Source organism: Vulpes lagopus, chromosome 5 (genome assembly GCF_018345385.1).
Source record: "Vulpes lagopus strain Blue_001 chromosome 5, ASM1834538v1, whole genome shotgun sequence".
NCBI classification, from domain to species: domain Eukaryota; kingdom Metazoa; phylum Chordata; class Mammalia; order Carnivora; family Canidae; genus Vulpes; species Vulpes lagopus.
In genome coordinates this window covers 30,187,049-30,211,590 of record NC_054828.1, presented here as the reverse complement: position 1 = coordinate 30,211,590, position 24,542 = coordinate 30,187,049, and the positions used below count along the sequence as shown (strand labels likewise).

The 24,542-nt window shown below is 47.6% G+C and overlaps 2 protein-coding genes across 6 annotated transcripts in view; one reads left to right on the top strand and one right to left on the bottom strand.

The window, feature by feature from the left end:
- Positions 1-581: 581 nt before the first annotated feature.
- Positions 582-20,288, bottom strand: ABCG8 (ATP binding cassette subfamily G member 8). Of its 2 annotated transcripts, XM_041754777.1 has the most exons (13): positions 20,083-20,288; positions 14,724-14,825; positions 13,324-13,474; positions 9,050-9,288; positions 8,344-8,476; positions 7,964-8,233; positions 5,544-5,706; positions 5,372-5,455; positions 4,271-4,470; positions 3,758-3,834; positions 2,736-3,003; positions 1,355-1,482; positions 582-1,269 (listed from the first exon to the last, which is right to left on the bottom strand). In XM_041754777.1, the coding sequence occupies exons 1-13, from the start codon at positions 20,140-20,142 to the stop codon at positions 1,135-1,137; spliced, it is 2,010 nt and encodes a 669-aa protein (XP_041610711.1). In that variant the 5' UTR covers positions 20,143-20,288; the 3' UTR covers positions 582-1,134. The 2 variants fall into 2 exon arrangements, with proteins under 2 accessions (XP_041610711.1, XP_041610712.1); XM_041754778.1 differs by lacking the exon at positions 7,964-8,233.
- A 110-nt stretch (positions 20,289-20,398) lies between these two features.
- ABCG5 (ATP binding cassette subfamily G member 5) overlaps positions 20,399-24,542 on the top strand; it is a 38,803-nt gene continuing 34,659 nt past the window's right edge. For all 4 annotated transcript variants that reach the window (XR_005987773.1, XR_005987772.1, XM_041754780.1 and 1 more), the window contains exons 1-2: positions 20,399-20,679; positions 21,342-21,463. Coding sequence is in view for 2 of the 4 variants with exons in the window: in XM_041754780.1 (XP_041610714.1) it covers positions 20,534-20,679; positions 21,342-21,463 (268 nt within the window). In the remaining 2 variants the exon portion in view is untranslated. The remainder of the gene's footprint in view (positions 20,680-21,341; positions 21,464-24,542) is intronic.

Below are 24,542 nucleotides of genomic sequence, written 5' to 3'. Positions count from 1 at the left end.
AATTGCCTGTCTGGAGCAACAGGAAGGGCCTAGGGAACCTTAGACGAACATTTATTGTTTGCCTCCCAAACACTCACCTCTCTCCTTTTTTGGTCCCAGACTCTGGTGGTTCCTTTGGGAATAATCTGCTCCCCTGTGTACCATTTTTGGGTCTGATGGTCCTCAGTGCTCAGGCAATGAAGCATGCAACCTGGGCATGACCTATCCCATACCCTAGCCACCGTGAAAGGTTCAAGGCTGGTCCTTAGACCCAGCCAGGGCCAGTGAGATGCAACTCCAAGAGGCCTGGCTGAGCCAAGAACGCCTCTACAGCCATCTTCATCTTCTGGAGCCTTCCTGGAATTTCAAGCTGTACGGTGGCTCAGGACTTGCCTTTTGCCCTCCAACTCCTAAGGCTTCCAAAGCTTTCTGACCCCCACATGACTCCACCACATGACAGACATGTGACCTTACATATTAGTGACCTTACTGAATTTTTACCTGGTTTCCTCATCTATAAAATGGGATACCACCCACCTCAAAGGGTTGAGAATTATATACCGTCATCCACATAAGTAAAGCATTTTGAGCTATACTTGGTATACAGATGTTCAACAAATTTTTAATTGTTCCATTTGGCTTTTGGAGCCCATAATCCCACACAAAAAGAAAGGATGGCATCTCACTGGTATGTCTAAGGTCATTTTCTGTATTGAGAATGACTTAACACAGAGTTTGGGAGTCCCAGAAGATGAGACCAAACATTTCGCTAGGCAATATTGTTTCCTCTGGATCCAGGAGTTCTTGCATAGCCTACTCAATTCATACCTAACTTGCTCTCATCCTGCACTGAGTTGCCTATATAAATATATATGAAAAGGAAATAAATTAGCAACATTGTAGGTGTCCCTAAGTTCCGTTTTCGCTTTCCCAGGAATCCCAAAACTCTGGCCAGTGATCAGAAATGCCTTTCTACTGTCTTTATTCTACTGCCATCCTGTGGCCAGCCTGCGCCACTGCAACACTGAGGGCTGGTGTCACTGAGCTCCCTGTGCTGTCCTCCTGGTACCAGGGATGGGGGCCTCCTTGAGAGGAAGGAGAGTTGAAGAGTCTTCTCAAGTCCCCACCAGCAGGCAGGAGCCTGGGCATGAATCATCAGTCTTGATATGATTTCTGTTTGATGAACCTTAGGGCCACATAGTACAGGATCATGAAGCCACCACCGATGCCCATGAGGATTAAGTAGATGGCGTAGAGTGGATATGAGTTCAGGCCCATGGAAGTGAGTATCTGGGGATACAGAAATCAGTGAACTCAGTAAGAAAACATTCAGATGAATGTTATCTATTTAGAGTTGGAGGCCTCAGCTACTTACTACATCTCCTGGAACAGGGATGGTGAAGTTGCCGACCACCATGTGGTAAGTGTGCCCTTTAAACTGAATCTGCATCAGCCCTTCAAAACACCAGCGGAGAAAGGAGACTTTGGAAATCCAAGCGGGAACTGAAGACAGAGAGATCCATGTTATTCACAAAGGCTAATCACCTGCCCACTGGGAAACACTCCTGGACACCAGGGCCCTGGTGACTCTGATCCAAGGGAAGCAAGGTCCCTGAGGTATCAGGGGGCAGGGAGAGGGTGAAAGGACCAGAGTGACACCCTGGGACATGGTCTGAAGTGGAGGGGCCAGGTGGCTCGGGGGTCACCGAGTTTTATGGATAACAATTTGAGAGAGTAATTTATTGTGTGTCCCAGCATATGCTCAGCTTCATGGAGATACAGCCGCAATTTGAGTCTGTGCCCTGACCCCAAGGTAGTATCACAGTGCCAGGAACAAGATAAAAGAACAAGCCCAGCTGGGCTGGTCAGGAAAGGCCAAGGAGAAGAGAGCAGCCATAGAAGCAGGGGCGGGGGTGGACAGAGAAGAGCCAGGCACACAGGCTCTGAGGTGAGTGTATGGAATGTGTTGGGGACTTCAGAAGAGTGAGGTGGGAGCAGTAGCCACCCCAGAGGGCTTCAAAAATGCAGTGACGGATTTGTACCTTACAAAGCACCACTTCATGGGCGAGGGTCAAGAGAGAAGTGGAAGGACAAGGGTCACATAGACCACTGCAGTGGTGTAAGACCAGACGATAAGGCCTGAGGGATCAGTCAAGGGGGATATTTCAGAAAGATGTAGGGAGAACTGACCTGGCACACTGGTGAACGTGGAGAGTGAGGGAAGTCAAGGGTGACCTCCAGGTTATCAGCTAGGGGATTATAAGGAGGTGCCTGACATCTGTATTCTCCCATGGACTCATTTCTTTGACAAGCAGGACCCAGAAAAACCAGGCTTAACTTGGATCTAAATAGTGAGTTTTAGGGATGCTTGGATGGCTCAGCGGTTGAGCCTCTGCCTTTGCCTCAGGGCGGGATCACAGGGTCCTAGGATCAGGTCCCACATCAGGCTCCCTGCATGGAGCTTATTTATTTATTAATGATGAGAGACACACACAGAGAGAGAGAGAGAGAGAGGCAGAGACACAGGCAGAGGGAGAAGCAGGCTCCAAGCAGGGAGCCTGATGTGGGACTCGATCCAGGGACTCCAGGATCAGACCCCGGGCTGAAGGCAGCGCCAAACCTCTAAGCCACCCAGGGCCGCCCAATAAATAAAATCAATCAATCAATCGTGGATTCTCATCCCCAGGTGAAAGCGGGCTTCATCCAGCCCCCAAAGGCCTTAAAAAGCTTGACCAGGGGAGGGGAGCAGGCCTTACCTGTCCACAGGTTGTCCAAGCTTATCATGAAGCCCCCGGTGAGGTAGAAGGAGTTGTAGAGAGCGTTGCCAAAGAAGGAGGATGTATGGAATGTGGGGAGCAGAGCAGCAACAAACAGGGCCATGATCCTACAGTAGAAGACCACTAGCCACACCAGCAGAAGGTGCAGCAGAAAGGGCTCAAGGCCTGGGCGCAGGTTGGCCAGCCAGTAGGTAGGCATCCCACAGATCATGATGTAGACACAGTGCTCTGGAAGCTCCCCTAGGATCTGCAAAGAATAGCCCTTGCTAGGATGTGGAACTAAGTGATGCCTTCACTATCATTGTTCTTTAAGTGTTTAAAGATAAGTAATCCTCCGTGATGCCAATCTTCCCTCCCACTGATTATCAGCCTGCAGCAGGAAGGGCAGTAGGTGTGGGACCCTGGAACATGAGCTCCTTGCTGGTTTCTCCCTGCAGATGCCATGTGCTCCCTCTGGAACAGTTAGAGTAGTTTCCCCCAGGGGGGGGGCAGTGTAGCCGGGTGAAAACTGTAGTAAGGTATCTGTTTTCTTCTTTCTAGTTCCCGCCCTGCCTGCCCAGACCTAATAGGTGTGGGGCTTTGAGACAGCCGCACAACCTCTCTGAGCCATCCTGGAAATAAGTATAGTAATAGTTGCTGACCTGCTTCCTGGAGATGTCATGAGATCTGAAAGGTGAGTATGCTGGATGTTTCCCACTTTCTTTCTTTCCTTCCTTCTTCCCTCCCTCCTTCTTTCCTTCCTTCCTGTCTGTCTTTCTTTCTCTCTTTTTTTGGTTTCTGCTGACAGGAAAGTGTCATTCCTCATCCACAGTCCTGGTCTTTTGGTAAATATTTTCAAATATCAAGTCTCTGAAACTCCCCTAGGAAATATGATATCTGTAACCACAGATGATCCACGGTCCCCTGGTTCAGCAAAATACTTCTCAGGAGCTTCTGTCAATGCAGTGTGGCTTTGTCTACCCATCCCACCTTGTCACTTGCTCTCAGCCCTGACCAGTCACCTTGGTAAAGAAATATGGACCAGCAGTGTACAGTCCATCTTCTAGTTCATAGTAAAGCATTGCCCTCTCTGAGTGACCTAACAAAAGGGAGAAAAGGAGAATGAAAATGACATTAATTTTTAGTGTTTGTTTTTGAGTCTTAGTACAATTATAAATAGTCATATTGCCTAAATATCTTCTATTTTTAAAAAGCAGGCAGAGTTAAACCATCCTAATATAGATGTTTGTAATTCTCTGACTTGTGCATTGCTGTCAAGTATAATTCCTGTTATAATAGGAATGCCTAAGACTCCTGGGTAATCGTCTTTCATTTGCATACTAATATTAATGTACGAACTTTAAAAACAATCATCACCTTTTATTTTGCAATCATGGTGAAACCATTCAGCAAACCTATTCTCCCCAGAAGTTTGGAGGAACAGAGGTCAGCTTTGGACCAGCTCAGAGAGGTGATGTATCCCATGGTCCTCTGGCTGTTCCAAGTGTGAGTTACAGAGAGCAAGCCATACTCACATTTGGCAATGACATCCAGGATCACGTTGAAAGGGATGAGAGCCCCAATCATGAACAAGAGGGCAGCTGTGTCCATGAGGGAGAGCTTGATGGTCCCATGGCCATAATAGAGGAACCCAATGATCAAGGACATCAGGCAGGCCTCTGCTCCACGGATGAGGAGAGTTGGCAGGTCTCGGAAGTCATTAAAAATCTGACGACTAAAAAAAAAAAAAAAAAAAAAATCTGACGACTTAGAAAACAAAAGAGGTGCCAAGAGAACAACATACACCAGCCCTGTGACATTAACGATGTCAATCTCTGTAAGTCTCATTTTTCTCATCTGTAAAATGGACTAGCACTACTCTCTCACAAGGATGAGGCTCAAATGAGATCATTGATGAAAGTATGTGTCTCACACTAGATACACATAAATAATTCATGTTATTGTCAACGTATCAGTGTGCAATTTTATTTAAAGACATTACCCTAAGGAAACAACCAATCCAGTACGTAAAGACATACATACAAGGATAGTTGTTGCAGCATTATTTGTCATAGCAAAATCCTGAAAAAAAATCAGACCATCAATATGCACATAGCAGGGAAAGCAGCTATGGCTAGACTGGAATGCTGAGGAGGACCTACTCAGATGTGAGGTAGAGGCCTATTCTATATGAGACCAAAACCAAAAAAATGGTTACAGAACAATATTAAGAGTATGATCCTATCTATGCCCTAAAATGCTTGTGTGCATGGGAATACCTAGAAAGACTCACACTAAACACTTGGGTCTGGTTTTCTTTGAGGGCTGGTGTGACAGGAAATCTTAACTTTCCACTTAAGCTTCTCCTGTATTATCTGAATTCTTCACAAGCCTATGTAATTTCTCTGATCATCTGGCCAATAAAGACATTTTGATTTTGTTTAAAGAATAAAAACAAGAGTGTTCTGTATTGCACAGAGGGCCAGTGTTAGTCTTGGCGACACCAGTTTTTTAAAAATGAGTCTACCTCTTGCTATCTCTTTCAAATTCACTTTAGATAGAAAAGACTTAATTTGATATAATAAAGACTTCTGGGGTAGGGTTGGTGGTAGTGGGAAGAAATGGCAGATACTTACCGGATCAGCATGGTAAACTGCTGCACAGGGCCAGGCAGCTCAGTGGGAGTCGGAGGCCAGTCGGTGTCCTGGGGGAGGGCCCGGCTGTCAAGAAGCAGATGTGTCATGGGTTGTGGCGATGGTGGTCTTCTGCAAGGAGTTCTGCACTCAGAGCCACCCTCACCTGCCTTACCTCTCCAGACAAGTACCCTCACCCAGCTCCCTTTCTTCCGCTCTCCACAGAAAGTCATCGGAACCATGAACTTTTTCTTGAAACAAGGCCGCAAGGGACTGAGCCTTCTCCCTGGTGGCCACTTCATGCTCTCTGCTTCGCCTGTCAATGCTAGTCAAGTCCACTGTAAAGAGAGGATGTGGGGCCATGGGTGGCCATGGTCTCTGCACCTGCTTGCAGGTGAGGAGCTTGATGCAAGGGCAGTTCACAATGCTGGTCAGCTCTTAGGGGCTCCAGGACATGCTCCCCACCCTCTGAGAGTGAACCATGAAGTCATGAACAGCGGAGAGAAGCAGAGAAACACCTAGGGCTGGCTTTCCCTGCTGGGCCTGGCCACATCCACTTCAGAGGAAAGCCTGCTGTAGGAGAAGGGTTAACACCAGAAGCCCTGTGAGCCCTCATCCACATCCAGTCTCATTATGGGGACATGTCTAGGACAGAACAGAAGGCATTGGCCTTTTGGAGCCCAAGGTCATGGCACAGTTATGCCCTGACTCCAACACAGGCCATTTAAGAAGCTTGTGATGAGGATTCAGCTTCCAGATATGCTTGCCCACGGGGAGAAGGTGGGCTGGCTGCAAGGTGGTTGGGCAGTCTGGGCACCCAGAAATTCTAGTTCTCACTGTATATTAGTAATTTGGCTCCCCAAACAGCCTCCCTCAAAGGGGAAAATGTTTTGGCTGGAGGGTGCCAGTGTCTGGACTATTCTAAGTAGAGTTCTCACTGCCCTCCAGAAGAGGGAGCTGCCATGACCAGCTAGAGAACCAGGCTGCTCTGCACCCACCTCCATGTTACTTGTGGGGAACATCTGGCAGCCCCAGCCACAGCTCTACTCTCATGGGGCTCCCACAATGTCACATAGGCACACCTACCCAGTCATAGCCAGGGCCCTCCTAAGCCCAGCTTTACTCTAGTCCAGAGGTGGCTCACCTCCCTCTATTCCTCCTCTTAACCTCTGCCTCTTCTCTCTTGTCATTTTCATGACATGTCCCAAGACAGGATAAGGTCTAGGAAGAGTCTTATAGAATGCAACAAGTCTCCTCAGCGTTCAGGGCTGCAGCTCAGGACACCAGAATCTCTGAGTACTGCAGATCCTGTACCGAAGACTGGAAGGTGGTAGATAAGAGCCACCCCCCAACACACCAAAAAAAAAAAAAAGGCAAAAAGTATAAAGAAAAAGTTATTTTCAGGTCTGTTATGGACATTTGCCTCCTGGTAAACCCCCCTCTGGGGTTATTGCCTATTGTTCCCTGTGGCCAGGTTGAAGGTACCCTCTGTGTGAGTTCAGACAGTGTGAGTGCATGCTGCAAGGATTGGCAGGCTGGAGAGAGCGGCCTATCCTCCTGGAGGAGGGCTGCACGTTGGATGCCAGGAGGAGGATGTAAGCCCAGGGCCAGGAGTCAGGGAGGGAGCCAGATACCCTGCTTGGGAGTCCTACTTTTGTGCCTTGCAAGTTCTGTGCAAGGAGTTTAACTCTTCAGATTTGGTATTCTCATCTGTAGGGACAGAGATGACGCTGGCAGGGCTGTGAGGGTGAGAGAGCCTGGTGCCTTTGGGCCCAGTGTCCGCCCTCAAGGACATGGTCCCTGTCGTCATGGTCATTGGTGAGGCCCTTGCTACACTGAGCCATCTTGGAAGGAAGGCTGGGGCTCCAGGTGAGGTACTGGACAAGCCATAACTACCGCTTCCCCTGGCACTGGTGAAGGTGTGTGGCCTGGCCAGCAAGCAGCCACAGCACTCCTCAGCATTCAGGATCCAGGCATCCGCTTTCAGGCCAGACACCTGTAAAGACAACTGTCTCCCCAAGAATGAAGAAATTGGCTTACCTTCCCCTCAGGGGTATATGCTGAGAACTCAGAACCCCATGTAGGAAGGCCTCTCTGGTGCTGACAGAGACATTTTCATATCCCGAGGTTCGTTGACCAATACCTCCAAATGGCCCTGAGCTCCCTGTGCCCGGAGGCCCCCTCAACCACCCAGTGCCTCCAGGTCCCTGCCTCTTTGGGGGCACCAGGGCACAGCTTTAAGATCTCCCAGTGGCCTCCTGACCTTAGGTATCCTAGGTTTCCCTACCGAGTCTGAATAAAGACCACAACTCTAGAAACTAATCCAAACCCTCTCGGATTCTATCTCCTCCAGCTACTGGAATTCGTACAGGCTTCTCATCAATGGTGCACAGGACGGCGGCTACGTCAGAAGCTGCTTCCCTCAGGCCCTCCGTTTCCAGCATCTGATACTTGGCAAAGTGACCCGTGCGCTGCAGCCCGCTCTGCCTGGCTCCCTCCGAGGTCCTGCTCCCCGGAAGCCTCTGGGAGTTTCCCTCGAGTCTCCCCACCAGGCCCCCGCGGGGCCGGGCAGGTGGGGGCTGCCTGCAGCCTCACCGTAGAAGTCGGCAGGGTTGCTGTAGCGAGGGCAGGGGTGGCCCACGCCTGCGAAGTACTGCACCATGTGCTGGGCTGCCCCCAAGTAGATGGTGGTGCCGGACGTCATCAGGAGGACCAGATCAAACAGCCTGAAGATGTCCGACCGAGGCTGGTGGAGGGAGATGAGCACCAACCGGTTGCCTTTGGCCAGCCGGGACAGGGTTTTCACCAGGTTGTGGGCTGTGAAGCTGTCAAGCCCCGACGTGGGCTCATCCAGAATGAGGATTCCTTCCCAGCGGAGAGAAAGGCCCGGTCGGCCGGCGGGGACTCAGGCTGCCCGGCGTCCGTCCAGGTGGGCGACGCAGCTCCCCTCCCTCCCCTCAGCCCCGCGCCCTCACCTGGGTTCCACAGGAGCTGCACCGCGATGCTGACTCTGCGCCGCTCGCCCCCCGACACGCCCCGCACGTACGCATTGCCCACGCGCGTGTTGGCGCATTGGCGCAGGCGCAGCTCGGCGATCACGTCGTCCACCTGCGGGGGGTGGGGTAGGGGAGCTGGGGTTTAGACGCCTGGCCACGGGCCTGGCTTCCGGCGACGGGCCTGGCTTCCGGCCACGGGCCTGGCTTCCGGCGACGGGCCTGGCTTCCGGCCACGCGCCTGGCTTCCGGCCACGGGCCTGGCTTCCGGCCACGTGCCTGGCGCGGGTGTTGGCCTTCCGGCGCGAAGCGGCTGCCAGTCGGGCTCGCGCCGCCGCCTTTCCTGCCCCGCGAGGTGTGTGTTCCTACGGTCAGTCCGTGTGCCCTGACGGGCTCCCACGCACAGAGCCCGGCGCCACGTTGGGAACGTGACTGCGACTTGGGGACAGGACGGCGGGGCTGCCTGCCCACGCGCGGGACAGCAAAGCAGCTGGACGCTCCTCACGCATTTTGCCCTGTGCGGTGGAGGGGACTGGCCGGGGCCCGGCGGCTTCCAGAGGGCTGCGGAGTTTAAGGGCGGCCTGAGGGTAAGGCCGAGTGTGGGGCGGGAAGGACGGTGGGCTGGGCGCCGCGGCACGGCGGGGAAGGGTGGCGTGGCTTCTTGGGGTCCCCAGGGTCAGGGAGTTACCCTTTTGTCACGCTGAGCCTGGGAGAAGGTTCTGGGCAGGCGTAGCTGGGCAACAAAAGCCAGGGTCTCGCGGACGGTTAGGTTGGGGAGCAGCTGGTCGTGCTGGCGCACGTGGGCCACATACTTCCTCACCACCTGAGGCGAGCTGGGCTTCCCGTTGATCCAGATTTGGCCTGACTTAATTTTGCCGCCGTGGTCCCTCCCGGTGATCACGTCCAGCAAAGAGGCTCTCCCACAGCCTGCGAAGCCACCAGAGACGTCCTGAAAGCAGAGCTGTGAGGCCCAGCTTGGACCCACGACTCTCCAGCCACCCTAGACTGCTCGCTCCTCGCAGAAGTGACCCGCCTCTAGGGAAAGTGGCACAGCTCTTGGACCCAGCACCTGCAGCTCTAGACCGTTTACCCACAGCCAGCTTGAGCGCGGTTGGGGAGCTAGAAGCACGTTGACACTGAGGGTTCAAGCCGGTGAGCCAGAGGCTGCATGACAGGAGAGGGCTGGAGTCGTGGCCCTGGCTGTGCCTGGAGCAAATGCCCCCTTCCACCTCTAGTAAGTCCCTTTCTCTCCCAAGCAAGCCTGGTGTTAATTGCACCCTGAAGCTTAACTATTTTGGGGTGGTAAATATGCCAGCAGCATTTGTTTGGCTCAGAAGCTGGTGTTATGGGAAGGACTAATGTTGGAGAATTAATAGTTTTTATTTTTAATTAATAGGGTTTTTAAATTTTTTTTTAAAGATTTTATTTATTCATTCATGAGAGACACAGAGAGAGAGAGGCAGAGACACAGGCAGAAGGAGAAGCAGGCCCCATGCACCGGGAGCCTGATGTGGGATTCGATCCCCGGGTCTCCAGGATCACGCCCTGGGCCAAAGGCAGGTGCCAAACCACTGCGCCACCCAGGGATCCCTTTAAATTTTTTTAAAAGATTTTATTTATTCATTCATGAGAGACACACAGAGAGAGAGGCAGAGACACAGGCAGAGGGAGAAGCAGGCTCCTCGCAGGGAGCGGTGTGGGACTCGAATCAGGGACTCCAGGATCACTCCCTGAGCTGAAGGCAGTGCTAAACCACTGAGCCACCCAATTAATAGGGTTTTAAAAAATATATTTATTTATTTTTAGAGAGAAGGCGAAAAAGGAGTGGCAGAAGGAGAGGGAGAGAATCTCAAGCAGCCAGCTGAGTGAGGAGACCCATGAGGGGCTTGACCTCACAGGGTGTTTTTTAAAAACGCAAAACTGGAATTTTCAGAAATCAGGAGAAAAAAAAAATAGAGAAGTAATAGATGTCATAATTTAAAAACTAAAAAAAAAAAAAAATTTAAAAACTAAACACAGTATACATGTGTATACTACATGTGTATATGATTATATACTACACTTGTCTTTCTCTTATTTTTATCAGTGGTACTTTTTACTGTCTCTAGAAAAAGTGATCTGTTGCCATAAGTTAACACCATCCACCTCTGAGTGACAGCCATTGCTATCGATTTGGGAAAGTGTCAGATTGGATCAGGTTTCCAGAAGCATTCGATGAGACTTTTTGACAGCCATTTAAGCTGTGAATGCCAATTGGGCTGCAGCTGTGAGAACACCTTGCAAACAGCTAGGGATGAGGATCTGTCCAGTTCCCCCAAGTAAGAGCCTGGTTTCTTCAATTTCTTTCAGAAAGCAAATTTTGCAAGTTGTTTTCAAATAAGGAAAGTGCCAGTACTCAAATGTAACCACCCCTCCTTTCCATACACACATGCTTCCTACAAGAAGCCCCATGCCTCTAGTGCAAAAAACAAAACTCAAGAAGCCCAGAAGCTCTCACAGTGGAAAGGGACCTGCCTGTTGCCTCCCAGGTACACCTAAATCAAGGTTCCTGAGAATGAAAGTGGAGCAAACCAGCTGGGAAAGAAGCAGAGGGGAGGGCTCTGGTCCTGTTCCCTACCCAGCCTCAGACATCATCAGATCCAGGCTCTGAGATAGCTGGGGACTTTGTCAACATTCATAGGTACAGTGGGATTCCCAATCAGAAGTGGGAAGGCTACATTTCCTAAACAACACTTTATGAGAGTTACGGGTGGCCTTTTCAGTGGAGACTACGTAGTGCAACTGGCAACACTTTCTATGAGCCAGGTGAGCCAGGAGAAAACACCAAGCACATTCAAGAGCCTTATAAAATGGCAGGAGTCTCCAGTTCAGCAAATGCATTCTTTGGAAAACACCTTTGTCACTACTGCTGATTCTACAGAAGTAGTCAAAGTGGTGCTGTTTTAATTTATATTTTATAAATTATGAACGTTCATTTATTCTTTGTTTCATTCTTTGTTAAGTAGAGTAAAAGCCACAGGAAGCATAATTGACAAATCTTCCTTTTTTAAAAAATATATTTTTAAAGATTTTTTTTAATTTAATTTTATTTATTTATGATAGGCACACAGTGAGAGAGAGAGAGAGAGAGAGGCAGAGACACAGCCAGAGGGAGAAGCAGGCTCCATGCACCGGGAGCCTGACGTGGGATTCGATCCCGAGTCTCCAGGATCGTGCCCTGGGCCAAAGGCAGGCGCCAAACCGCTGCGCCACCCAGGGATCCCTATTTTTAAAGATTTTATTTATTTTTTCATGAGTGACACAGAGGCAGAGGGAGAAACAGGCTCCCTACAGGACTCGATCCCAGGACCCTGGAATCATGCCCTCAACTGAAGGCAGATGCTCAACCACTGAACCACCCAGGTGTCCCTGATAAATCTTTCTAAGAAATTATTTAGGGGCATCTAGGTGGCTCAGTCCGTTAAGCAGTGGACTCTTGATTTCGGCTCAGGTCATGATCTCAGGGTCCTGGGATTGACCCCCATGGTAGTAGGCTCTATGCTCAGTGGGGAGTTTTCTTGAGGATTCTCCCCCTCCCTTCGCTCACACCCTCTTCTCTCTCTCTCTCTCTCTGAAATAAATAAATGTTAAAAAGAAATCATTTAAATAATTTCAGCCTAGTAAACCTGAAGCTAAGCAACATTGAACCTAGAGTCAGAAGTCCTGGAGACTGCTCAGTCTCTCTGGACTTCACTTCCCTCAGGAATACTAATGTAGGGTCATGTGTAGCAAGTATTCATTGTGATGACTCTAAGACTTTGTGGAAGTGCCTCCACAGGGTCCACATATCCCTCAGATTCCCAGCTCATGAAGAAAAAGCAGATATAACAAGAAAAGCCAAGAGGAGTTACAAAAACAAAGTTGGCCTATGAATGTCTCCTGTTTTCTTGTGTAGATCAGAATTGCAGAGGCAGGGTCAAAAGCGGGCAGAACTTGACCTGTGGGTGTTATTTAAGTTACAAAGTGCATTGACACACATTATCTCATTTGCTCTTTGGTTAGACAATAAATGGAATTTCCCTGTCCGAAGACTAAAAATTTGGAGATGTTCAAAAGTTCAGTAATCTCTACTTCTGGAAATGATTAATTAAAAGGTATAAAGCATTCTAATACCATGTGAGAGAGAAACGCCCTGATCTGAGGATCAGAAGACTAAAGTTCTAGATCTAGCTCTGCATTAAATATATGTCCTTAAGTGAATCACTCACTTTCTCTAGACTTTAGTTTCCCCGTCTGTCAATTGAAGGTGTGCATGTATTGAGGGGAGGCAGGAGGACACTAGAAATATTGATTACTTAAAATACTGGTAATTTAAAAGCTCTCCTTTAAAGAGGCTTCCAAACTGGTAAGGAGAAAGAAAGAATACATTGGAGAAGGTAAATTTTGTTCTTCCAAGTCCCCTTTCACCTTTGGCATCGTATAATTTTAAGTTTGGCTTGTATAGTTTAGTGACTCTGAAGCACTCCAAGAATCTGGATCTTTGCAGGTGGTTGAAGGCTGCACTAAGACGAGGGGCTCTCTAAGAAGTGGGAGCTGTGGAGAGGGCTGTGCCTACTGGATCCTGGGGCAAAAATGAATGAAAGTCCCTGGTGGCAGAGGAATCCCTCCCCTCCCCCAAGAAGAACACTCAATTTTGAAGCTGCCTTATGATCTTGTAAAGGTTATTACCTTGTCTCAATATAGGTATTAACTAAGCCCTGGCTGTAATTCATTATGATGGTGACTACCTGAGAACTAGTAAATGGACGTTTTGGGATTTGAACCCAGGTCTGCCTGACCCAGAACCTGTGCTCTCGCCCACTCTGCTGTGCTATTCTACTTATCAGCAAAGGGTTCTGTGAGAAGCATTCCTCTGTCTGAGGGATCATTCTGCTTTCCAGGAGAGATGGAACTCAATGTCTCACTGTTTACCCTTAGTGGTACCTGAGCTCCCAATGATGGCCAGCATCTGTCCACTTCTCACTTTGAAGCTCAGGTTTTGAATGCCCAGCTCACGAGAATCCTTGTGAGATGTCCAAGGCATCTTGAACTGAGCTAGCTTCTTAAACCAAGGCACCTGGGAATCCATGTCCACCTGTGGGGAGTCATTGGAAGATTCCTCAGAGAGCTGAGTGATCATAGGGTTTCAGCAACTTCTGTTCACCTCTGTACAGCAGACATCCTCCTGCTGGTACACAACAGGACTGAGGGGCCCCTACATAGGTTCCCCATGATGCTGAGAACCTGAAGCTGCCACTTCCAAGTTTGAAGTGAAGACATGGGAAGCATGTACAATAGAACACAAAGAAAATATAACATAAAGCAAAACAATGTCTTCACTTAATAATAGTAATTTACTAAAAATGTTTTTAAGTGTTTACTATGTATAAGGTATTGTGTAAATCTTTTTCAAGGTCACACAGCTAACAAATGACAAGCAGAGAAGATTATGGTGTGCCTCATTAGCTTGTCCTAACTCACATTTACAGGAAGCCAGGGTTGGGCCTCTGGGGTTCACCATTGCAGCCCTCAGCATGTTCTATCTGGATCACCTGGGGTCTGCCCCCACAGGGGTCTGGGACATGGACGTTTTGAATCTGACCAAGAGGTCCCTGAAAGCCTCTGAAGAGCCAGTGGTCCTTGCACTTTGGATGTTTTAGTTCCAGGGATAGTATGTTTTGAAAACAAATAACAAAACACAGAACTACTGAAACCTGAAAGAAGTCTGTAATTTAGTGAATGGTGCCATGGCATTAATTTCTTAATTTTGGATGGTTTTGCTCTGGGTATACAAGATTTTTTTTTAAGATTTTTATTTATTTATTCATGAGAAAGGAGAGACACAGGCAGAGGGAGAAGCAGGCTCCATGCAGGGAGCCCAATGTGGGACTCCATCCTGGGTCTCCAGGATCACATCCTGGGCTGAAGGCGGCACCAAAGCTGAGCCACCCGGGCTGCCCCAGTATACATGATGTTAACATTAGAGGAAGTTGGACAAAGGGTGTATGGAAACTTGTACTATTTTTATACCTTTCTCAAAAGTCTAAAGTTATTTCTGAAGTTAAAAAAAAGTTTGAGAGTTTTTTTTTCTCCATAGGTTTACATAATTTGTTTTATATTTTAACAAAGGTCTCATTCTCTTAAGCCTGTCAGTCTCTAGCTACAGTATTTGTAGTTGAGGGGAGTCTTGTACTTTCACTCAACGCGTGAAGCATCAACATGGCCTGGACCTTTGTACTTGGGGCAGAGGCCCCCCAGGGTGGGTTCACCCTTACCTTCCACTTGGGGTATCATTAGGCCTTCCCTGCCCACTCCTCCCACTTTGCCCTCAGATGTGCTTCTACCTGGTAGCTGAGATCTCGGACCTCCAAGGTGTTGGACTGGCCACCGTATGTGAAGTATAGGCTGTTGTCACTCTCGGAGGAGAACAAGCTGTCCTGGAGGCCCTGTTGGCAGACATGACAGGTGAGGGCCTCCTTCAAAAGCTACCAAGAACTTTGGAGAAAACAGGAAGAAGACCAAAGAAGTGAGAGAAGCAGCTAGTTTGGTTGAGATCCAGAATTGGCAAGACAAGACATTTGGGCAGATAGAGCCCAAGAGCTCTGAGAAAATAGGATCAGTGAGGGCAAATCTTTCCTTCCCTGCAGAGGGACCTTTGGAGCTTGCCTCCAGCACAGCTCTTGACTCCAGAGAACTCAATTGCAGGTTGGTGGAGCCTGTTCAGGCAGCCTATGGTAGGTGAGACCCAGACTCTGGACTGGAGAGAGAGCTTTGTGAACTTCTTTGCTCTGGGGAGACCTGAGTGGGAGTTGGCCTTAACTTTTTCTTCCCTGCCTCTGGCTTACTATTTCCTAATGCCAAACAGACTTCACCTACCTGGCATGTGAGAGGAAATAGCTATCAAAAAGCTAATGCTCAAGGGATCCCTGGGTGGCGCAGTGGTTTGGCACCTGCCTTTGGCCCAGGGCGCGATCCTGGAGACCCGGGATCGAATCCCACGTCGGGCTCCCGGTGCATGGAGCCTGCTTCTCCCTCTGCCTGTGTCTCTGCCTCTCTCTCTCTCTCTCTCTCTCTGTGTGACTATCAAAAATAAAAAAATTTAAAAAAAGCTAATGCTCAATGTTTGGAATTCCAACATCATCCTTGGAAAAGCTGCCTATTATTCTAATGAGTTTTGCACAACAAACCCATTCAAAATGCTATTGGGAGATTTCAGAGAATGTCCGTCCCCATTATCATCATGGTCATCATTATCATCTCGTTGCTATTGTTGGAGGGATGGTATATTTGTACATCAAATCAGTGTTTCATGGTATCAACTGATACCTTTGTTATTAGCCATCAGCAGATCTCAATTCCTTCTATCAGTTTAATCACTTAAATCATTGAGGCCTCCCAAAAGAAGAACATGTTCGGTAAGTTTTCCATTTTTTAATGCAAGAAAAAAATATTTTTTTATTTTGTTTTTTAGTGCAGGAAAAAGTGTATTTATTAACAGTTCCAGTTGACTCTAATCTTCTCCTCTCAGAGCTGCCATTCTCACACTGATGTGTTCCTCAAGCAAGCAAGCAAGCAAGCAAGCATCCTGTACTTACTGGGAGCCCACATCATGCTTCGGGCTTGGAGTTTGAGATGTGACAAAAATGGTCTCTGAGAAGCTTAGAATTTTTTTTTTATTGAGGTAAAATTGGTATATAACGTATAAGTTTCAGGTATACAACAGAACAATTCAATATTTGTGTACACTGTAGAGTGGTCAGTACAATACATGTAGTTACCATCTGTCACCATGCAAAGAAGCTTAGGTTTTAATGAATGGGACAGGTGGTTAGGATGGAGCAAAACAGGCCAGGTGTAGAGGCACACTGACCTCAAGCATCCATGCAGGGTATATTTACACTTTGTACACAGTCCCTATCTGTGCTTTACGTGAAAATAAAATGACTTATGACTTATGTGAAAATAACACCCAAAAGTCTCTGTCAAACTTCCCTGAAGTGGTGGAGTTCAGAAGTCCTTGGAAAGAAAGAAAAAAAAAAAAAAAAAGAAGTCCTTGGAAAGGATATTCAAGCCCAGTGGAAGTGGAGGGAGAGCAATACAGGTGATAGTCCACAGCAGCAGCTATGAGCAAGTAGTCCCCAGAGTTCCAGGGCAGTATGGAAACAGAGACTGTAGCTACTTATCTTGTCTAATGTTAGAAGTATTACCATAAAGATCCTAAATTATACAAAGAAAAACTAGGAAAGATGAACATGTAATTTAGCAGAAGGGCTATCTCTGGGGAACAGAGAGGAATACAAGAGAGAAGGGCACAGGGGAAGGCTAGGGGATCAAGCTTCAGAGCTCTTGGTAATTAGTGGTGGGTACATGAGAGTTCACTGCTCTATAAACTGATATGTCTGAAATATTTCAAAGTATGTTTTCTAAGTGAGAGAGCAAGCCCATGAGTAGAACTCTAGAATACTACTACTCCCACCTCACCCCTTAGCTACCAATGCCTCCAAGGCAGGAGGTGGCTGTGGAGATGGAGGAAGGTGCAAGGTCTGTGCTCTCAGAAATGGAGATGGAGATCTCTCCTGAGGGAGGTCCAGGGCAGCTGTATTCCAGGCAGGTCAGCCCTGCACCTGACCCTCACTCACCACTTCTTCCACCAGCACTCACATGGCAAGGGGGAGATTTAAGATTTTATTTGTGAGCATAAGCAGGGGGAGAGAGAGGCAGGCTCCCCACTGAACAAGGAGCCTGACTTAGGGCTCAATTTCAGGACCTTAGGATCATGACTTGAGCCAAAGGCAGGCACTTAACTGACTGAGCCACCCAGGCATCCCTAGTTTTTCCATTTAATTCTGTTAAACTATCAGAAATTTTAGCAGGGAGACTCATTTGGGCTAACATGCATCTTATTTGTTTGCTTATAAAAAAGTAAATATCTGTAGGAGGGATATGAAGTCAATTGGTGTAAGATATGAATTATTTCAGAAATTGGTTCTGTGAACAAACACCTAGCCAAAGGCTACCCAAGTTAGATTTCAGGTGGGGTGCTTAAGAAAAGGAGGTCAACCATTTGCTTCAACATGGATGGAACTGGAGGGTATTGTGCTGACTGAAATTAGTCAATTGGAGAAGGACAAACATTATATGGTCTCATTCATTTGGGGAATATAAAAAATAGTGAAAGGGAATAAAGGGGAAAGGAGATAAAATGAGTGAAAATATCAGTGAGGATGACAGAACATGAGAGACTCCTAACTCTGGGAAACGAACAAGGGGTAGTAGAAAGGGAGGGGCGGGGGGTTGAGGTGACTGGGTGACAGGCACTGAGGGGGACACTTGATGGGATGAGCACTGGGTGATATATGTTGGCAAATTGAACTCCAATAAGAAAAAGAAAAAAAGAAAAAAGAAAAGGAGGTCAGATGTTTTAGGGTCTGGAGTATTAGGTGCAGGTGACTTTATGCCCAAGTGGGTTCCACTTTCCATATAAGTGCTTTGAAAAGGTGGAGGGTGCTGGGGCCCTGGGGAAAGAGGTGTTGGAATGGGAAGACAGATCAAAGGAGAAAGGTGCTCTCTGCTCTTGAGGGATAGGTGGGCAGTACCTCTTCCCCTAGGCTAAGTAGGTAGATGCAGGCCAGCCAGGGACCTTAACCACCATCTAGGGACTGTACCTTCCTGGACCTGCACAGGCAGCGTGACCTTCAGAGGAAGAGCATTTATTGCTGGGTTGAGGATGGTCTCTGTTCCATTTTGAAATATTTTTTGGCTCCCAGATGGTTTTGACAAATTCTCTGTATTTTTCAAATACTTAAATATCTATTCAGCTGACATCTTAATCAGTATGACTGTCAGTCATACAGAAATTCACTTGAATTTCTGACAGGTGACGCCCAAAAAAGCAAAAGCTGGTTTTTTTTTTTTTTCTTTTTTTGTAGGTAACCTGCTTGGCTTCTGCTGGGCTACATTGTAATTTCTCCTTGTATTAACTTCTGATCAAATTCCTGAGTCATAAGCATGGATGAGAAGGGAACTCAGTACAGAGCCTAAGTTCCTTATTCTAAGATGAGGAATTCATGCCATTGTGAGTAGTGATGTGCTGAGGACTGTGCCACAGAAACATGCCAGGCAGAAACATGCCAGGTTTGTTCCTGGCTGAAGGGATGAGCCTGGGCCTTTACTAAAATGGTCAGACCGATCTCACACATCTTTGCCCTGAGGACCGGGCCCTATGTGTCTTCCTCTGGCTGTGCTTTTCCCTGTGGACTGAGGAGTCTGGGCCAAGGGCACTTTTGACACTCCAGGCACCCCAGGCCAGAGGGCATTTGTCTGTGGAGTTTGAATTGAATGTGGGGAAGGTGGATGGAATGACCACCTAGGAGTGTGTGAGTCACATCTGGGGCCAGGATTGAGCAGAGACGGGGGCAAGCTGTAACTTGGGCTGGAAGCCAGTTCCCCTGTGCCACCCCATTCTAACCACTGCTCCAAAAGGTCCTAGGATTTCTAAATTTATACCTGGCCTTTTAGGTTGTGAGGAAGTTATGTCAAAATAAGAAAACAAAATCTTTTAACAGTTTTTAGCTTGATAACTTTAAAACATCTAGACATAAGATATGTAGCCCTTGTTTTCTTGTTCCAGGTTCCTTAAAAGTTGAGGGAAGATTGTCACTTGGAAGCTTGAGTAACAGGATTGGAGAAGAGGAAATTGGAAATAGCAGGCATTCCTGGATGTTGGATTTGGGCAATTTGCATCGCCTGCTGTGATGACTGAATTGTCAGACCTTTTAGGTAGAAAGTGTCCCCAAAGCCACCACTGATTTTATATCCTGATCAGGCTATGAGCACTGCAGTCACAGCTCCTAGGAATCATTTCTTGGCAAAGACTGGCTGTATTCCCAAATCAGAACTTGCTATTTGTCATGGCTGCAGAATAGATTAGGAATGGGCCAGGCTGAAGTCATGTCCTAGCAACTCAGGGCCAGACTAGGTGGCCTGTGGTCTTCCCTGTTGGGTGTGGAGTCCTCAGTCCTTCTTGTCTTTCTCTCCTTCTTACTCACAACAGGCAAAGTCAGTAAGGTGTGCCAGGGTGAGGTGGTAGGCTCAGCTTCCTTTCTGTCTTTCACATTAGCCGCCTGCTTCAAATCCCACCCACACCTGCATTTTAGCTAAAGGCCATTTCTCAAGTAAACATTTCTCATTTGAGATAAAAGTAGAGAACTTGTGTCCCAGCCTCTCAGCCCTCTGGCTGCTCTCTGTCCCTTCCAGCTCTCTCTCGGGTCTTGTGTCTACCTGCTGAGCATAAATTCTATTCTGATGTTCCTATAAAAGTTTCCTGCCATCCTATCTCATTTTTCTGTGTCTGAGATCCTGAGTTTGACTGACTCACAGGTGAAGGAGAAACTACAGAGCCTCCTGTATGTATGAACACATTTCTGCTTTGGAGTCTCATTGAGAAAAAGCTGTATCAGCCCAAGTCACAAATAGGAATGTCATTTCCCTGTGCAGGAAGTGACTTCAGAGGCCCCTACCCACCCTCTTCCCTGAATCCCTTGTCCTCAGCCGTTTGATGCCCAGGAAAGAGTTCTGCTGCCATATTCTCCCTCTGCTTGTGGTCCTAGTGATGAGCTAAAACAGAAAGTTCCCCGGGGGGAGGGTGGGGGAAGTCCCATTTGCTCCCACCCCCCATGATTGAAGTGACTGCCCATCACTCACGGAGGCATCCTGGGGCGCAGCCCTGTTCCGGAACCCTCTCTCCTCTGAGGCCTCAGCCATGAGGCCCAGCAGTGTCTGTGCCGCTTTGCTGCAGCTTCCTTTCCACCTTAGCTGCTACCAGACAGCACCAGTGTTTGGTCTCTCTCAGGGCTGGGCAATCAGTCTCTGGCCCTAGTTCACCGTGCCTCTCTCCCAGCATTCTCAGGCAAGCCCTCCTACAAACACAGGCTGTGTTCTGCCCACTGCTGAGATAGTACACATGCTCTGGGCAAAGGTACATCAGATAATGGCATCTGTGGCCAAACCCCAGTCCCGCTGCTGGTAAGGTCTGGGGAGGGACTGCAGGGCCCGGTGAAGAGTAGGCAGGGCAGTGTGCTGCTGGCTCTACTGAGGCTCCTCAAGGGAGAGTCAGGGCGCCCAAAAATTCACCTGTCTCTGCTGTCTCTTGGCCATGAGTGAATTCCCATCATTGGCCCCTGTGGAGTCCTCGTGGATCCAAGTAAGCAGAGGCCCCCAGAGTTCCCCAGAGGATGTTCCTGCGGCTGTTTCAAAGCCTCGACACAGCCTGGGCATTCTCCATGTCTCCTATAGTGTCAGGTAAGGCCGTGCCTCTTTTGTCTACTGGGAGCTTGAAGCTGGGCTTTGTTTGAGTTATGGTCATGGTTCTTGGTGAGTGAGCCTCTGCTGGCTTTCCTCACTAATGAGGGCCATGTGTGTAGGCTTTGGGCTACAAAGCCATTTGCAATGGTAAATGGCCCCCCTTTTGCCCATGAAGACCTGGAAACTGACAGTGAGGCAGCTGTGATCTGCTTTGTGCCCCAACTTTGTGCCCCCTTAATCCCTTCCTGTTGTGTTATGTCGTTCCTGGCCCCCCCCCCCCCCCCCGAAGCCTATTCCATGGATATGGAGAGGGCTGTCCCCCTGAAGCCTGTGCCATGGAGATGGAGAGGGCTTGGGTTGGGGAGTGCCTACAACACAAAGTGTAATGAAGCCTGGTGAAGGAACGCAGGGTCAACAGGAGGAATAAATAGCTTCTTGCTTATTTTATTCCCTACACGGCCAAAGAGCCGGCATTCAGAGCAGCTCTTGGGCAGGGGTTTTGCATAGATGACCTTTCTTGGTCACTACCTGCCTGTGTCTACAGAGAAGGATACTGAGCTCCAGGCATATTTAGGAACCTGTCCAGAGACAGCTGGAATTAGTGCTGGGGGGCAAGGGTCTGGCCCCTTCTTGAACCCCATACTCCCTTTCTTTTAAAGCCACCGAGTTGGGCCCTGGTGGGACTTCGCATCTTGCCGGCAGCAGTGGGACAGGCAGATCCTCAAAGATGTCTCTTTGTATGTCGAGAGTGGGCAGATCATGTGCATCTTAGGGAGCTCAGGTAAGCTCGGGAAGGAGTACTTTACATTCTCAGCATTCAGAAAAGGCTTTAGCTTGGTTTGAATATTGAGGAAATAGGTTTAAGTTGGAAGAAGGCTACAAATTTGATACTAGAATGAAATCTGGTACTAATGTAAAGTCTTAAGAGAGATCCTTGGAAAAGAATAAAGTCCTGCCTAACATGTCAGTAATTCCTATTTCAGTGTATGGAAAGTACCTAGCACAGTGCCTGGCTTGTAGGGGTGCTCAGTAAACACAGTTTCCCTGATCTGTATCCTGCCAACAGGCAGGAAAAGGAATTAAGCACAAAGATGCATGCCCAGTTAGTCTTATATTCATTTTTTTTATTATGATCTATTTCAAATATATAGGCAAAAATAAGCAAATAATATAAAGAATGTTTATGTATATTTTTAAAAGAATTTATTTGAGAGAGAGAGCATGAGCAGGGGGAGGGGCAGAAGGAGGAACAGGCTGTCTCCTGAACAGGGAGTCTGATGTGGGACTCAATCTCAGGACCCTGAGATCATGACCTGAGCCGAACGCAGATGCTTAACCAACCGAGCCACCCAGGCACTCCAAGAATGTTTATGTATTAATATCTGGTTTTATCAAATCCTTAAATTTTTTTTTAAAACTTAAATTCCACTTAGGGGGCATCTGGGTGGCTCAGTGGTTGAGCGTCTGCCTTTGGCTCAGGGCCTGATCCTGGGATCCAGGATGGAGTCGCAGGTCAGGCTCCCTGCATGGAGCCTGCTTCTCCCTCTACCTATGTCTCTGCCTCTCTCTCTGTGTCTCTCATAAATAAATAAAATCTTTAAAAAAATACATAAAATAAATTCCACTTAGTTAATATACACTGTAAGGCTTTATCAAATCTTAACATTATGCCACATTTGCTTTAGATCTTTTTGTTTTTAAGAATTAAAATTACAGATTCCACTGAGGCCATCTGTGTGCCCATTTCCCACCTTCTCCTCTTCTTTCCTGGGATATCTACACTTGTGGCTGAATTCACAGTTTGTGTACCTGCATCAGCCAGTCATTGTTCTGGGAAGGTGTAGCCTCCTGAGCGGTAGCCCCTTGTGTCTTGAGGGTCATGCCCCATGGGGAATCAGCTGTGAGTCCTCAGTGGCTGGAGGATGGGTGCATTGACTCTGACAAGGGCAAGGGGATCTATGTGAACACCACAGGGTTGACTACACTAGGTTATCCTGCACACTTTAAGGATGAAAGATTCTGACAAATTTGCCTTACAGGAGCTTCCTGATTGAGTTCTTGTGCACTGACATTGTTGACATTTACTAGCACTACACACTTGCATTATTCTCTTTAATAGAAATGGGTAACACAAGTCTGTGATAAAGGTCAAGCATGGTCAGCCTCATTTGACCTGGGGAGTTAAATCCATAGCCATTCCCCTTCTACAGCAGGTGAACAGCTGATTGACAATAGCATTAAGATTAAATGAGAAGCAACTCACTGACTAAAATTATTATACTTTGCTGAGATTTCCTGTCTGTTCCTATTTCCAAATTTTTAACCATTTCTTTTTTTTAAAGACGTTTATTTGGGAACCCTGGTGGCGCAGTGGTTTGGCGCCTGCCTTTGGCCCGGGGCACGATCCTGGAGACACGGGATCGAATCCCACATCGGGCTCCCGGTGAATGGAGCCTGCTTCTCCCTCCACCTGTGTCTATGCCTCTCTCTCTCTCTGTGACTATCATAAATAAATAAAAATTTAAAAAAAAATAAAGACTTTTATTTGAGAGAGGCAAGGGGTGGTGGTAGGGAGAGGGGTAGAAGGAGAGGGAGAATCTCAAGCAGACTCCCTGCTGAGTGCAGAGTCCAGCATGGGGCTCAACCTCACAACCCTAAAATCATGACCTGAGCCTAAACCATAAGTCAGCCACTTAACTGACTGAGCCACCCAGGTACCCCAAAACATTTCTAACTATATGAAAGTACCATAATGTCCAGGGTTATTCTAATTTTCCTATTGATAATTGTAATATTCCTTAAGAGAAGAAAAGCTGAGTTATTCCCATAATTTGTTGTTACTTGCCTTCTATAGGATTAGGGTGGTATGTTGCATGCAACAAAGAATGAACTCATTTTCTCAGAAGGGTGTCCCACAAGTCAGTGTCATGCTTCATGCACATCTCAGCAGGACAGGGGGTGGGAGGTGGGAGGTCTTGATCTGGGAGCCCATGGGCTGGTTTTTGATGATACCTCATCATGGTTTTATGACAACAGCTATCTTTTTATTTTATTTTATTTTATTTTATTATTATTTTTTTTAACAGCTATCTTTTTTTTTTTTTTTTTTTTTTTTAAATTTTATTTATTTATGATAGGCACACAGTGAGAGAGAGAGAAGCAGAGACATAGGCAGAGGGAGAAGCAGGCTCCATGCACCGGGAGCCCGACATGGGATTCGATCCCGGGTCTCCAGGATCGCGCCCCGGGCCAAAGGCAGGCGCCAAACCGCTGCGCCACCCAGGGATCCCCAACAGCTATTTTTTTATACTGACCATGAGTTCACAGTAGACTCCAAGTTCTCTGGGTGGTGGGAGTTTTGTCTTTGTTTTTTTTCCCTACTGTATTCTCAACAGCTAGAACAGGGCTGGCTACAGTAGGGGCTTAGTAAATATTTGTTGAATTAGTGAGAAACAAATCAATTCTTTGAATTACTGCTAGTGTTTCACAAAATGATTTTTTAAAAGATTTTATTTATTCATGAAAGACGAAGAAAGAGAGAGGGAGAGATATAGGCAGAAGGCAAAGCAGGCTCCATGCAGGAAGCCTGATGTGGGACCTGATCCCGGGAGTCCGGGATCACCCCCTAAGCCAAAGGCAGATAGATGCTCAACCACTGAGCCACCCAGGCACCCCCAAAATGATGATTTCATTGCTGTCTTACCTAACACAGCACTGTTAATCGAATCTTTATCAGTGAGGCAAAAGAAGACTGATGTGTTTAAAGTCTCATGACAGAATGGTGTAATGCAAGCCTGCCTAGGGTCACCCAGCACTACAAGGGAGGGTAACTATACTTGACTCAAAATTTGCTATCAGTT